This window comes from Cyprinodon variegatus, unplaced genomic scaffold (genome assembly GCF_000732505.1).
Source record: "Cyprinodon variegatus isolate N-32 unplaced genomic scaffold, C_variegatus-1.0 Scaffold188, whole genome shotgun sequence".
NCBI classification, from domain to species: Eukaryota; Metazoa; Chordata; class Actinopteri; order Cyprinodontiformes; family Cyprinodontidae; genus Cyprinodon; species Cyprinodon variegatus.
Genome location: NW_015150641.1, coordinates 581441 through 597778, shown reverse-complemented (window position 1 = coordinate 597778; position 16338 = coordinate 581441). Strand labels below are relative to the sequence as shown.

The window sequence follows — 16338 nt, the reverse complement described above, 5'->3', positions numbered from 1 at the left end:
CAGAGCTGGTGGAGGTGTGTGAACGGCTGTCTGTGGGCAGCCACTGCTCACCCTGGCGGGGGAGTGGTTTGACTGACAGATCTGCCTGCATCGTCCATTCCCTCTATAAAGACACATGGTACAAAGCACAGGAAGTAGAGGGAGGTAAATAGCTCTGAGAACAACTGTTACACTACAGGGCCGGTTAATAATTGGGAAGTTTTGGACTATCAATCTGTTAGACAAGACGATGCTGTGCTTTGTTAAGCATGCTGCTCTGGCTCAGATTTTCTGATGGACCAGAAAGGTCCATCAGAAACACCAATGCTTTAACCCTAAGGTCAAAACATTAACAACTGCATATTTAGATCATACATCTATACAAAGCTACACTTCTGCTATTGCTTTAGGGGAAAATCTATTCAATGAAAGGTCATTTATGTGTAGACCTTCAGAAAAAAAAATGTATTTCGACATTTTTTTGATTTAGCCAATATTTCCCTCCATCTTTCCAGATACGTCACAAGTTAATTGAGAAGGTGCTTTGACTGCTGTGACAAGTAAAGTAGAGGGAGCGCTACCATTGTCTTTCAAATCTGCTGTCAGTGTGTTTCTGCTGTCAGCAGTTCCACTCACTACCTGCCTGGTTAATCATCAAGCAAATCCAACCGGCAAGCTGCTGGAGATGTATGCCCACCGTCAAACCAACACCACCACAGCCCCCCGCCTCCGTCATTGCCACCACAGGACAGCATCCGATTGACAGATTAGCAAGCACTGGCACTTTTTCAAAGAAAGACGGAGGAAAGCAGGGTGGAGATGAGGGACTGGAGTTGAAGGGGACCCTCCCAGGGGAAGTGGGAGGTCGAGGAGGTGTGTGTTTGTGTGGGCGGGTAGGTAGGTTAGAGGAATTTAAGCTACACAGGTTCGTCTGGTTGTATATGAGGAGAGGGAAAGCTGTGGTATAGAAAACTGAAGATGTTTTTGATATGATGTAACATATTCAAAAAGTTTGTACTGTTTGTAAAGCCACATTTTGTTTTAATTACAAATGTAAATATGACTCCATTAGATTGATTTTTGCCATGTTAACTTAAAAATATGCTTTTATCTAAACTGTAGCATCTTAGACCAGACTCTTTGATCATTGTCCTGCTGGACTTCTGCTCCAATCTCAAATTTAATACAGCTTCAGAAATTATTCTTAGGTAATTGACCATCTTCTATTTGTTTTTTTGTTAAATTTTTCCTATTCCATCCTCCTAATAGCTTTGTCCAACTTCCCTGTTCCCACATCACAATGCTGCCACCTCTGTGGAGGTTATGGGTTATTCTAAGATGTTGCTTTTTCTTAAAGCTGCATATTTCCATGAAGACAGGAAAGTCCATGGTGGTCTAATCTGAGCAGAGTATCTACTTGTTTGCAGAAGACAGTTCCTATTATATATTTTGAGAAATGGCTTTTAGAAACATTTGGTTTGAGGAATTCACAGCAAATTTGTTGTCAGAATTTATTTTACTACTTTTCATCTGTATGTCGAGTAAATATGGATGAAAAACAGTGAAATTTTTGGTGGCAACATGACAAAATGTAAAACAAAAAAATGAAAGGAGGTAGGAATACTTTTGCAAGAATATACAGTATATGCCTATTAAAGCTTAAAGTCCGAGTTGAGTTAGATCTACAGTAATTCACTGTCTTTTTTTGAATTAAAAAGGAGGAAGGTAAGAAAAAGTATTGACAAGAAAAAGAAGCACTCTTATGAAAGTCCCATTGCCTCCCCTAATGGACATTTTTACAGCTACAACAAACTTAAATCCCACCTTTCAGATAAGGTTATCCCCTTTCCAGTTCTCTGCCCCTCCTTTTATCCCCTCATTCACGCCCACTGAGGTTTGATTTCAAATGGAAAAATTAATGGGAGAATAATAGCCCTGGGCATCGCTTTCCTTCATGCACATCTCAGTTGGTCTACAGGGGCGTGGAGAAGGGGGAATATCGCCTCACTTGGGCTGTGATTCTACCGTGACACAATCTTGTACACGTTCACAGATAAGCCTGAGACCATCTTCACCCCACCCAGTGTAACACCCCAAAGTGCCTAGTTTTCAAATATTAGCACAGGAGCTGTAAGGATTTTAAATAAATAAATAATAATCAATTCTCCTGATAGTTGTATCAGTGTTTTTTATATTCATTTTCACTTCCAGGAGAATTTGGATTTTTTTTTTTCTTTAAATAGGGATTTTGGAAACTTTTGAAGCTCAAAGATGAAATTTATATCTGGTTAAAATGGTCACTATTGAAGCCGGATTCATAGGCATCTCTTTTTTGTTTTACTAATTGAAGCTATCAACAGAGGAGTATAACTTAAAATGTATGGAAATATGTCTTTTTTTTGTGTATCTTGTATGCCCACTCATACAAGATGCACAAGATGGAGTTCAGCTGATACAGGGCCAGGTTGGTTGCAGGCAACATTAAATCAAAGTTAAAAGTAGATGCTCTCCAGCTAAAAGCACAAGAAGTATGCATGCCTGGCTGGTGTCTGTGTGTGTGTTCGGGGGGGAGAGGGTTGGGGGGTTGTTAAGAGTTTAAGAGCGGAAGATGAGTTGGTGTAGAACCCCTATTGATGTCGGGGAAGCCCACTGGCACTTTCTGTTCAAACATTTGAAAGGACAGACCTGCAGAACTGCAGTAACCAGGATCAGGATCCACCGCTCTTCCTGTTTCTCCTGACTTTGAGGAATATTTCGGTGAACGAACTCCCAGTGCTCTCTTCTTACTCTCTTTCTCCCCACCTCATCCCAGATATCTGCCTCAGCAAAACTTCAGATTCTAACTAACAGAGAGAACTTTCAAGGGTTTATAGGTAAAACAGTCTCTTGTCTTGTCTGCTCCTTAGGTCAAGGCTATTCCATATTCCATAAGCTTAACGCTACCAGATTTTTACCATTTTGCAGCCAATTTTGATGTGTTAATTTATTGAAAAATGTCAAAGTAGTCATCCTTAAACATTTTACCTGTTGAAATGAAATGATGAACAGAAAGGAAGGGATAAATATCTTAACTGAGAGCACATTTACTGCTAGACTGGTAAAATGCTACATGATTCAACAATATATATATTTTTTTTTTTTTTTTTTTTTACATATTATTAGACGGTTCTTATGCAGGTGGTCTTGAAAATATTACATTGAAATTTTGGAATTGATTTTTGATTTACAAACATGGTAGAATGCTCATCAGCACTTTAAGCTTTTGATATAGAGGTTTCCAAGTTAAAACTATGTGTCTTCTGAGCCTGTAAGGCTATTCAGTAACACATAACTTCCTAATTTATAGGTTTTCTACTAAATCTAAAAAAAAAAGTAAAATATGCAGAAGTAAAAGCATGGAGATGATAATATTAATTAATTACAATAAACATAACTGAACCTTATTGATCTCACATTGGAGAAATATACCATCCCCTTGGGGAGCAGTGGGCTGCCACCGTGGGCCAGGGACCCAGAGTGGTAGTCTGTGGGAGTGGGGCTTGAGCTTAGAACCTCAGGATTCCAAGCTCTATGCCCTAACCTCTAGGCCCGACTCCCCTAATTAAGAGATATTAATCTAATTATTAGAGAGAATTTTTTAAAATGTCAAAAACTCAATCCAAACAATAATCTCTCATTAGATAGGAAAACATTTTACCAATTGGAATAATAACATTATCTTAGTAACATTGCATTATACTTAGGATTCAGTTAGTTTATGTGTAAGTGAATATGACTCTATATTACAGATTTTCTAAAATGGATCTGTGTTTTTTTTTTGTGTGTGTGTTTGTTTTTGTTTTTTTCTGGTGAAGTGAGTGGAGAAATTTTAGAATGAGAACTAAAAAAAAAACATTGCTTGATATCCAGAGCCTGTGTTTTGATCCTAGATCGGAATACTGACATAGATTAGATTGAAATCTGTTGCTAAAATAAACTCCCTTCATAAAAATGTGTTTACAATAGTCTGTATGATCAATCAAACACAAAAGAGAATAATTACTGTAAATACACGAACATTTATTATAAATACCTGGCAGTAATGTGTCTCTGTAAATATCTGACTAAAACTATCAGGTTCATCTTTCCAAATAGGGTAAAAGTACACTAATACACAAATTACAACGTCATCATTTTGTTCTGACTAGAACAGCGCCTCCTCTTAGCTGTAATAATAACTGTTGAGACATTTTGTTAAACTAAAACAACATAAAGCATTTGTTTACCATGACCAGTCACAGGAACTAAACCTGCTGATTTTTTTTTAACAATCCCTCAATCAGAGGAGACATTGATACAAATGTTCACAGTACAGAGAAAACAAAAATGAGGAGAAGTGTCTTTATAAAAAAATAGCGTGGTATCCTAATTCCAAAACAATCCAGTGCCATCCCTTCAGGCACATGTAGCATTAATTGCTGCCTCCATAGAGCCTGCAGACTCCACCATCTATTGCTCGCATCAAAGAAACAACAGAGTGAACTTTATGAAATTTTTATTTAATGTTTTCCCTTCTCTTCCTTTCCCCCCTCTGCTTTTTCCTTCTTTTCTCTCTCCCCACCTTTAGCTCTCTCTCCCTCTTAGGCGCCACCACCCAACAGACAAGAAAGTCTTCTTTCTGCCATGTTTTTCAATGCGACTTCCTTCCTGCCCAGAAGCACTGGAGTATCTCGTTAGTTCTCTCACAGCTAACATCACTCCTATCTGCCAGGAGCAAAAAAAACTGATAGGAGCAGGGGGGGGATAAGAAAACATAAGGTTTATAAGGTTCTTTGTAGAGCAATAAAACTGTACTATTATTAAGCTGCAGTGATTAGAGCAACAAGAATCTCTAAAGGAAAGAGATGTGAGACGTTTCACTCCCTGTGGACAATGTACACTAAAGAACCCGGATTTCATCAGAAAGTTGTCACATTCAAAGACATGTTGCAAGATCGTTATTCGTATGATGTCCTCATTTTTTAAAAATAAAACAAAGGTTTGTAGAAAGCTCCGATTTCTGCTATTTTATCTTGGTTAAAATGGTTTCTATGTTAATCCTGATGTTAAAAAAATCGCCCAACTATTTATCTAGATCCTTTTTCTCATAAACACACAGTGGGAATAAAAAAACAAACCTTTGAACCTTTCCATACATTGCATTATTATAACCTAAAACTTCAAAACACACAAGTGTGATGTAACAATAAGATAGGGCTTTACCAATATCAGCCTCCAGAAAAAATGTTTGATGCATTTTCTACTCAGTTCCTTTTAGTCTGTTACTCTAGATTATCCAGTGTGTACTTATTGTGAGTGCATCATGAAGCACATCTTACTCCGAACTGAGCTTACCAGCTCACAAGTAAAACACTTTTTGGGGTTCACAAAAATAAATGCACAACCCACTAATATACAATCACCTAAGTCAAACATAATGATAGCAGCATCATGATGTAGAACTAGCTCTCTTTACTGACTGCTTTAAATAGAGCCTAGGCAGTAGTTCAACTGAAGAAACTCATTGCTTTCCTTTATCCACCTGCGACACAGCCAATCAGCTTTGAACCACACCTCCACGAAAGCTTACGGCACCCAAAGTTCATCTTCAAAGGCCTCTGATACGCAACCATCTGCTCCTGTGCGACTTCATTCAGATGACACCGTTTCAACCCACCTCCAGCCCCTCCTCCACCTTCGTAGCTAAAGCTTCATCAGAGTGTCATTCCTCCCGGACTCTTCCCAATGGGGAGTTTTTCCTCTCCACTGTCGCTTCATGCTTGCTCATCATGGACAGGTTCTCTCAACCTGTATTAAAGTTATGCATATGTATCAAATTTCAGTGCTATGTTTCCTGCCGAGGTCTGAGCGCCAAAGACAAAGTAATTATATCAATAAATTTCTCCTAATTGTCTTTTTCTATACTAAATACTAAAATACTAGTTAGTCCTAAAAGAAAACCCGTTAGATGAAACTGAAGACTAGAGACTATAAGGCGTAGCCTGATCATCATAATCACCCCTGCTACACAAACTGAACAGTAAAAACTTAACGCTAAGCATATTTATTGGTTATTGTGGCCCTGTTATAATCCCGATCTAAATTAATGTTTGTAGGAAGACTTAAAAATCTAAGTTTATAAAGCCTGAACAAGTTTACAAAGAATATTGGGTATAGATTATTCGAGTATAGATGGTATGTTTTAGACAAAACTAATAAAGACATTTCCAAATGGTAATTCTAAAAAGTTTTGATTCAGGACTCTGTGCTAGTCTGTCACATAAAACCAGAGGAAAATAGAAGTTTGTGGTTTCAATCGGATAAAATGGGGAATATCTCAAGAGCTTTGTTTTGTTAAGCACTGTAAAGAGTAAAGCACAGATTGTAAATATCGCTTCTGCATACAGGTATAAATCACTGCACTGGATATTTGAGTCCAAGGTTTAAATAATTATAGCTTTAATTTCTCAGAATTGAGCACTTCCAAACAGAAGGGCTGATAAAAGAGAATGAGATACATTTAGAAAATGAAAAAAAAAAAGTTAATACACATTGGAAACACAGAAAATTTCAGACGCATCACAGCCTCAGAGGGGGACACACAAGGTTCACAACAGGCACAATAGAGATCAAAGACTAGATTAGAAACAAAAAGAGGTTCTGTATGAGGGCTACTTAATCTGCTGTAAGAATATTTATTCGTCTGTAGCTTAGGGAGAAATGCATTGCTTCAAGATTTGTTTTACTTAGTGGTTGATCGAAGATTTTCAAAACTAATTCAAAAAACAAGAATAAAAAAGAAACTCAAACCAGCTTTTGTTCTTTTCTTTTCCCTGCATGCAAGCAATATTTGGTTGGCGTCGATATCAAGAACAAGAACTTTGAGGAGATACAAAAAGCCGAGGATTCTGGGTCGTCGAAGGTTTCTATCCAGGCAACATATCACAGCACCTTACATATAAACTTATATTATCTCACCACCATGTAATTTTAATCTTGTAAGTTGTAATTACAGTTTCAGCTATGACTAGATTAGTTCACTAAAACCTATTTTTCTTTATATCTGTGACATTTCTGTATAATGCACTTAAAAGGAAAGCTTGTGAAAAACACTAATGAAATCTAGGATGATCTAGCACTATCACGACTAGAACTCAGGGATAGGTAGTGCTCTGGTGCCCCCCAGTGGCAAATAAAAGCTACAAACAGGAGAAATGATGCACATAACCAATTGATGCAGACCTTTTTGCATCTCTTTATTCCCATGACGATCTAGATTAGCCCTGTTAATTTTGGAAGTCAGAAATAGGATTTACAAGAAGGCACAAAGACACAAAGGGTGAAACCTTACAATAAAGCGACCTGCCATCTCTTGCTCTGACCCTATCAACATTTTCTATTCACATCTTAGAAAAAACAAACAAAAAAAAAAAACACATTTGAACTATAAACAGCAGATTCATATGGATCCCTTTTTTTATCTGTCAATGCAGAAAGCTTAGCCATTCTTGGCCAAGATATTATTTATTACTAAAGCCTGACAACTTTCAGAAAGTTTGTCATTTTCTGGTGATATCTAGCCACCTAGTGGTCAAAACCTCTCATAACATCAAGTATTGACAAACCTATTATTTTTTTTTTTTAACAACTTTGGAAGTTTTTGGTTGTATGACACACAGTCATTACTAAATAAGTGACTAAAACATAATTAAAGAGATGCAAAACTAACTACCAAGAACACATAATTAGCAGAGCGGAAGATAAGAGATTATCAGGATGGAAACACTGCATCGGTCCTAAATCAAACAGTACAACGTGTTTCAATCATAATCCATTACTTCTTTTATTCCAAGTTATTAAGATTTTGAAAATGTGACCCAATATCCCCTTAAAATAATAGTTATCCATTGCAATTAAGTACAACCATCCTCTGAACAGGTTAATTAATGATACAGTGTTTGTTTTTTTGTTGTTTTTTTTGTCTTTCCAAGAGAATCCCCTGCTCTCTTGGTTGCATTCCTCTTCTTTCTGCTGCTACCTTGTTGCTCACACTTCACTTGTCCATAAGGGAACGTTGTAAAGCCTCCTGAATCATTGTGTGCTCATCTGTGGCGTAATCCTACAGAACACAACAAATTAAAGAGAAAACAATATCAACTAAGTGGTTGTTTTTCAAAATAAAATAAAAAGTATACTCATGTTTCACTTACAACAAAAGTATCATAGGAGAAAGTGTGTCTGATCTTCAGGTGCTGGAAAAAGTCAGCACTCCTGTAGTTGGGATCTCCCCAAGGCATTGAGGCACAGATGGGACACACCTTACAGGAGCAAGAGGAATTAAGCAATCATTAAAATTGGATTAGTCATGACAAAAAAAAGCTAAACAAAATAAAAGATCTTCAGGGCTGTATGGATTTCTCACCACTTGGCGTGTATCTCGTGCATGTTGGGAAGTGCAATGTTCAACTAGACCGTCTTGATCGAGGTTCTGGTAGTTGCAGTAGGGACAGGAGAAGGTGAAGCGATTCGGCACCGAACTGAGGAACAGGAACAAAAATATTTATGTTATTGGTGGTTTGTTCCATTGTTACAATCAATCAAATCAAGTTAGTATATTACAGTTTATTTGTTAAACTAAGAAACTTTTAGAGGCCAAGAAAACAGTCAGGAAAAAAGAGATTTATTGTTCAGAATAAATAGTATTCTTAGTGATTTGTGTAAATAAATAAAAAATCCAGACAAATTTCCTGATTTCTAATCCATTTTGTCCATTTTAAAAATATATTCATAAGAACCCTTCCAGACAAGTTCAACTTTATTCATAGCACATGTATAAACCACATCAACTGACAGACTGGAATGAGTAACACAAGGAAGAAGAAACAATACCGGGAAGAACACCCAGAATAACAGAATATTAAAACGAAAGAAAGTTTAATAATGAAGAAGGAAGGATGAAAGGCCAATAGAAAGTGATGAAAAGATACAAGAAAGAACTGAAGAAAGTGAAAAATCAGGAATTAAAAAAAAGGGACACTGGGATGGGAGGGTCCCAAAAACACAAAATGGAGGATAAGGAACAAAAGGTATGAAAAACACAAAAACTGACACTAAGTAAGGAAAGACAGGATGATCGAGAGGTATAAAGGGTAGAAAATGAGGAACAGGGGAAAAAAAGAATACATGAAGGAATGGACATCATTAATGTAGGAAGGACAGACACAAGAAGAGAGGGCCACATCAGAAGAAGGGTTGAAGGACACCTGAATGGACATAAAGAAGGATAAAAGAAAGGAAACAATGGAAAAGGCAGGACATTCTGGGAAAAGAAGAACTCAAGAAAGTAAGGAATTTAAAAAAGAGACAGAAAAGCGATAAAAGAAAGAGCAAAATAAAAACAGGGAGAACAGATGCAGGAGAGAAACAGAAGCCAAAGGGAAGGTGATAAGCAATGATAGGAAGGAATGAATAAAAGGAAAGGAGATACAAACATTTTTTAACACTAGGCCTGGGCTAAAAAAAAAAGAAAAACAATTGAATTACTTAATCTGCATTTTTTTGTTGCAGGTAATTTAAAAAAAAATAAGTAATTTGTGTTTTTGTGTAGCGATGCATTTTTGTTCTCCCCGTAGCTTTCATAGCCTTACTTTCACATTACAGTGGGGCAAGGGACAGCGTCACACGAAACGGTAAGCGACATTATACGCTACTGTGCAACCTTTGCCTAAAGGCCTTTGCTGTTACAGACAGCAGCACCACAAACCTTTTTTCAAGACCTAAAACAAAGGTATGAAATATGAAAAATTGCCCTGGCCAACACACCTCAGCTAAAAACAGCCAACTGTTGCTGAATCTTTTGCACAAGAGACTATATATGACAGGAAAGGGACCCAGTGGAGAACAATCACCAGGGAGCTATTTTGTACATTGGCAAAGACATGGTGCCCATTTATACTGTGGACGGGTTTATTAACATGATTAAAACCTTAGACCCCGGAGATGAACTGCCCAGCCACAAATACAAAACAAAAATCTTTAAAAAAAAAATTAAATCAAATTAAAATATATATTAAAAAAAAATATGATTTCCTTTTTAAGGCCATATTGCCCAGCCACATTTCACACATCACTTTCTTTTTCCATGCTTAACCACATCTAGAAAATGTTTTACAATCAAACTCTTTACTTCTCTAGACCTAGTAGAGGCCCTTTATATAAATAATAACATTTCACTTACATTTGTGAATATATTTGGTTTTAGTGCTGCCATTATTCCTTCCCTCCATTTGCCTCATGTATGAAATGTGCTACTTTGGTTTACCTTCTTGGCTTTAAGGTGATTGGACTTTTATTCACCATTAAAAATGAATGGCAAATTAACAACTCTCTGTATTCAAAAATTCAAACTGTTTTCTGTCCAAACACAATTAATACACAGAATACAATAAGATTAGCAGCTAACTATAAGCCCTAAAGTTGATGGCCTGCACACACATGGGCCAAGGTGCTTCTGAAGATGACCTAAAACTAGCAGTGTTTTATACAACCTCAAAAGGAAAAAACAATCTCTTGAGCAGTAAAATTTACTTTCACTTTTCGTTTACATCTCATAATTTGCTTTTGCTGGCTTGAATTTTAGAAGAAAAAGGAATGAATCATCTTAATGAGTGTTGTGTTACTTTATGAAAGCTGTTAATAGATAGGATACATTCATTGCACAAAGAAAAGAAAGCATTCCTGAATTCTTCTTGTTACATTCTTCATTCCCTAAATGTTTTAGTATAAGCAAAAATACCAGTTAGTCAAGAACTCTGGCTCTGAATTCCCCTTTGTTAAGGGCAGGTCAGTCCAATGCCAGTACTTTCTTCTTTCACCTTTAGGACTTTCAATTTGGACATAATGGGTGCTTTAACATATGCCAACTTTCCTGTATAATCTGTATGTAGTTTATTTTAAAGCCTCTTACAATTACTCTCTGTTTATATATACCATTTATAGTCAATACATATATAGTCTTTGTGCACATGTAAATAGATATTTATATCCTGTATATCACTTCTGGATAGATGCAAACCACATTTTGTTGCTTTGTACTTGTAACAGTGTAAAGACAATAAAGTTGAATTCTATTCTATATTCAAAATATCACCGAAATATCATTTGATTGCAAAACAATCCCTGCCTAAAGTCTACAATCTCATAGTTAAAAAAAAAAAACAATAGCTATGAAACTTAACTTTAAATGAGGTATTTTAATGTTCAAATAACATATAATGATAAAACTGTGAGACTAAGAAGATACATAAATGTTTCCAATTAACAAAATTGTGAGTTATAAATACTGTTTTGTTTTTTATTCATGAAACTCAGAAACTAACTTTGGAAAAAATAAAAAAGTAACAATACCAGCTTTTATTTATTTTTTAATCCTTGTCAATGCTTTAAGTACTTCACACAAACTCAACAACCAAAAGTTTTGCCCCCCTCCTTTCATTTACCCTTAAAATAACAGCTCTTTGAAAGCAGAGATGTCTTTATGGTCCAAGGGTGTAGATATCTAGTGCAGCTCTGTGTGTTCTGCTGTACTTCCCTTTGACACAGCTGTGGTATCAGTTACTATTCCTCATGAGTACTGTTCTCAGCACACATAGCAAGGAGACACTAAATGTCTGTAGACATATTATAAAAGCTTATTTCTGTTAAATTCAGCTTCTCAGACAATTAGAATGATGTAAACACAATTAAATTTGTTTTAGGGCAGAAATGTAATCCACTAAGTCCATAAACCATAAATAGTGCATCAGAGCAACATTGCCTAGAAATAATCAGCCTTTGGTTCATGTAAAGAAGCCCTTGGTTGCTTTAGTTGTGGCCTTTACTTTATTTAGATTGCTGGTTCTAGGGATCTTATGTCTTTCTTTTTGCAATACTCAATCTATTCTCCGAGTCACTGACCAGTTAACCCCTTTTGGTAATAATGGAGTCATTAAAGCAGACATTGGTACCTTTGGCAGCCTAGGCAGGAGGAAAATATTGCTGGAAGATTTGTTAATGTTTTTCATAAAGTTTGTCAGAACACATCTTGGTAGAAATCCATACGGGCTTTGATTAAACTAAGTGGACAGACACCCATAAATGACAGCGCAAACCAGCATTACCACCAAATGAGGAAACTTCACACTGTAGGTCAAGATATATGCAAATTGTAACTCTCCACGTTTCCTCCAGATTCTGACATTGAAGTCCAAATTAAATGCTAAATCTGCTTAAATAAAAAAAAACTCCCTTTATCTTCCCAAAGCAGGGTTTTAATCTCAACACTTCAATGATAGGTGCTATATGAATAGTGCAGGCAGTTAATAAGGAGAAGCCGATTTAGGAACTGTAGGGTTGCCCACAATCCTTTGGATGACAACATACACACACATCCCACCACATGGATTTTCACAAAATTATTTACATTATTTTTTGCAAATCTGCACACCATCTGGGTTTTTAATTTTTTTTATGGACTTCAGCCATTTGTTTCATGTTCAACTTTTACTATGTGTATTTCCTTTCCAGAAGACATTGGTCCCAGCTTAAGAAGCATCATTAATCTGTGTGTCTGTCTAATAAAAACATCCTTAGGGCTAAAGGTTTTTCAGACTTGGCACGACAGTCCTGAGTTCCTTTGCAACCCTGGATGGTGGTCTTACTGCCCTTGATCCTGAAAAGGGTGAAGAGATGAAGCTGATTTATACTTCAAAACTAGGTCATCTGCATAGGTGTTGCGGTGAACGCAGAGACGTACCCGCCCCCTGCGCAGACACTCTGCTGCACCTCTGCCAAATTGTAGGTGACTGCAGACAGTGCTGCGGACAGGAGCCCTCTGATTGGTCAAATCTACATCCGCTCTACTCATACGTATCTCCTGTTTGGTACCTTACCGGCTTGTTGTTTGTATGACCGCCATTGTGGAAAACGACTCGTGAAGTTGGACTCGCTAGACGAATGAGGTGCGCGAGAATGCTGGGACCCTTTTTCCACCTGGATCCCCGCTCTTTTTCGCCCTCATGTCCCTCCTTTGTAGGACAAACTTGCCCCCATTTCCTCACCGCCTCGGCCGTATCTAGACCCACAGCTAGTTCGTGATTTTCCCCTCTTGTGTTGTGGCGTGGAATAAACATAGCGCAGACCGCGCTTCAATATTGAGTATAAATCAAAAATGTCTGCGTCATACCTGCGACATGCTCACTGCAACACCCTGCTGCGGGAGTATAACCGGCCCTATGGGAGCTTAAAACAGGAGGTAGGACCTACGATTTGAGGGATTTGGAAGGTCGCTTGTGCACATTTTTTGATGCAGGGTTTACTTCCACCAAAGTTTTCATTAATTAATTTCCAGCTACTTGCAGGAAAGATACTGGGAAGCTTATTTCTTACCTGATGATGGCTGGCTGATTTTGGGCAGTGCTTCTAACACCTTCCTCAATGTAGTCCTGGTATTTTGAACACGCGGCTGTATGGCTTCTCATTTGAGAAAGACCAACCTTTGGAGGAAACAACAGCATAGCACTTTGTTATAAAACAATACAGTTTTGGTGGCACTATACAATATTATAGCCATTCATTTAAAGCCAGCAACAGTGTGTTCAATTGGATTTCTAAATAATCATACCTGAACACCACATCCCTTGCAAGCTGCAATTGTATTGTGGATGGCGGCCTCTATATCAGCAGCTTTAGTCCAGTGGTTCAGAGTTGTCCTACACACAGCACACACTGGCTTCTGTGGACGCAGACATTCTTGCAAACAGCTCTGGCAGAAACTACCATTAAATAGAAGAAAACATGACAATGGAGCAGTCAGAGAGACAAAAACAGAAATATTCAGGATTTCCTACTTAAGCGGCAAATTGTACTTAAAAAAAAAAATAATATATATATAAAAAATTATCATTCTTTGCTAACAGATAGCAGAGTCATTCGTTTTTTTTTTTTTTTTTTAAGGAAAGTCCCGAGCTTAAGAAGCCGACGGGAGTTGTAGTCTTTACTGACGTTCTGGCATGCACTACCATATGAAAAAAAGACTACAATTCCCAACTGAGCCCCTCTTTTTGATGTAAACAAAACTGAAACTGATTCAGCAAGCTATAATGGAGTTTGCCACATAATTATCTTAATAAATTAGAACAGCAGAGTCTCGATAAAAAGCTGTAACACACATACCCAGCTCTTTGGACTCCAACAATATCTTTAACGTTACCTCTCATTGTTTTAAAGTGGTGTCGTTGCACCGTTGTTATAGAGGTTGGATGTGGGGGGAGGGAGATAGAAAAATAGAGCAGAATACTCACGTATGACCGCATTGTGTTGTTAGAGGGATGTCGAAAATTTCCAGGCAAACCGGACAGACATAATCCGACACGTCGCTGCTCTCTTCAGATACACTCTTCTTGGGCTGCGCGGAGCTAAAACCTCCGAGCATCGCCATTTCTTTTCTTCACCCAGTCCCAGCAACACCACTGTAACAAAACGTCACCAGGTTTGGGTTCTTTTTTAAGAGCGGGGGGCGGAGCTTCAAGCTCGGATAGGAAAACATCAGCGTCCAGCAGATTGTTGGTCCAGCTGTCAGAACTACGGAAGAGGATTAGGGCGACTGAAAAAATGAAAAAAGTTAACTGATTTTTAAATTTTATTTCAGTAGAATATTAGAAAAAAGTCAGAATTCTGATTTTTTTCTCAGAATTCTCAAATCTCAGAAGTCTGAATTTTTTTCTCATAATTTTGCCTTTCATTTCAGAATTCTACTTTTGATTTCAGAATTCTGCTTTTAATTTCAGAATTCTGACTTTTTTCCCAGAATTCTGACTTTTTTCTCAGAATTCTGCTTTTAATTTCAGAATTCTGCTTTTAATCTCAGAAATTCTGCCTTTAATTTCAGAATTCTGACTTTTTTTCTCAGAATTCATCTTTTAATTTCAGAATTCTGCCTTTAATCTCAGAATTCTGACTTTTTTCTGAGAGCTAACAAACATGTTAGCATCAGGCTGTTTTAGAAACTAACCCAGCTTTCTTGTTTTAATCACCATCTGCTCTTCCATTAATGAAATAGCATCACGGGGACCCCTTCGGGACGTAAAAAGTCGCCTAATTCAGTCACTTTCCATCAATGTGTCACTGGCCCTCCCAAACAACTCACATCTTTGTCAGTGAAGCTAAGTGCTCCCGCATCTCTTCCTTCATGGTGCCCCTACATTAAGATCCAAAAATCTGAGATTAAAGTCAGAATTCTAAGATTGAAGGCAGAATTCAACCCCCCCCCATATTAAACTGAAATAATATTTAAAAATCAGTTAACTTTTTTTTTCAGTGGCCCTAGTCCTCTTCTGTACAGCATATTAGATTTAGTTTGTAAGCGGTTATTACTCATATGTGCAACACTCATCTTTATTGAACACTTACTGTTTTCCTTACCCCAAGTGTAAATACATGTTATTATTAATGGGAGCAAATACCAACATTGTGTGAGAGAATATAAAAGTGGCCAAGGAGTTTTATTAATCCTTAAAATAGTGGCACTAAATAATCTGATTTACTTCTGTCAGCCCTTACAAATATTGGACTCAAACAAAAATGCACAATGAAGTCTTAACCTTCTTAAATTAACATTGTCTATACAAAACTATTTCTCCAGTGTGATAAAGTTCAATCATACATTTATAAAACAGATTTTTTTGGTAAGGCATGCATGGAGGAAACAATGCTTGTCTATCTTGGAAATTTAAGCAACCTTATGAAAAGCCATCTTTTTTTTTTTTTTTTTTTTTTCAAGATTTAAAGTTTTTTTTTCCCGCACGAATAAATAAATCAATTCCTCTTGGTAATAAGAAGTGAAATATGCGTTAAAATGGGACAGGGGCTAATATCCAAAGGAAGTACAAGGACATAGCTACAAAATCGTATATGTGTTTTTGGTAATTCATTTCCTACTACATCAACAGATTTGAATGAATATCATGGCTATTTTTCATGGTTATAAAATGCAATTAAATTGTCTTAATGGTTTTATTTCGGAAATGTTAATTTAAAAATTTTAATAGTTCATTGCAATGGATAGATTTTACTTATTTTCCAGAGACAATTTAACACATTAACTGGAAAGATTATAGCACAAACATTTTCCTAATGGCAATAATGATTTACCCTTCGTAAATGCATGTATTGATCTGAATCAGATGTAGTCAGATAATATGACTGTGTCATTAAAAAACATCTCACATACATTATAATCAAGTGTTACTTCCACTGTCAGTCACTTTCTTGATTTAAATTTCTACATCTTTACTTTCCCGTAGC

At 36.9% G+C, this 16338-nt stretch overlaps 1 protein-coding gene across 1 annotated transcript; it reads right to left on the bottom strand.

Annotated features, from left to right (window-relative positions):
• Positions 1–7477: 7477 nt before the first annotated feature.
• On the bottom strand, positions 7478–14556 carry rnf114 (ring finger protein 114). Its single transcript, XM_015379291.1, has 6 exons — positions 14337–14556; positions 13658–13808; positions 13423–13529; positions 8420–8534; positions 8208–8315; positions 7478–8116 (listed from the first exon to the last, which is right to left on the bottom strand). The coding sequence occupies exons 1-6, from the start codon at positions 14471–14473 to the stop codon at positions 8051–8053; spliced, it is 684 nt and encodes a 227-aa protein (XP_015234777.1). The 5' UTR covers positions 14474–14556; the 3' UTR covers positions 7478–8050.
• Between the last annotated feature and the right edge of the window lie 1782 nt (positions 14557–16338).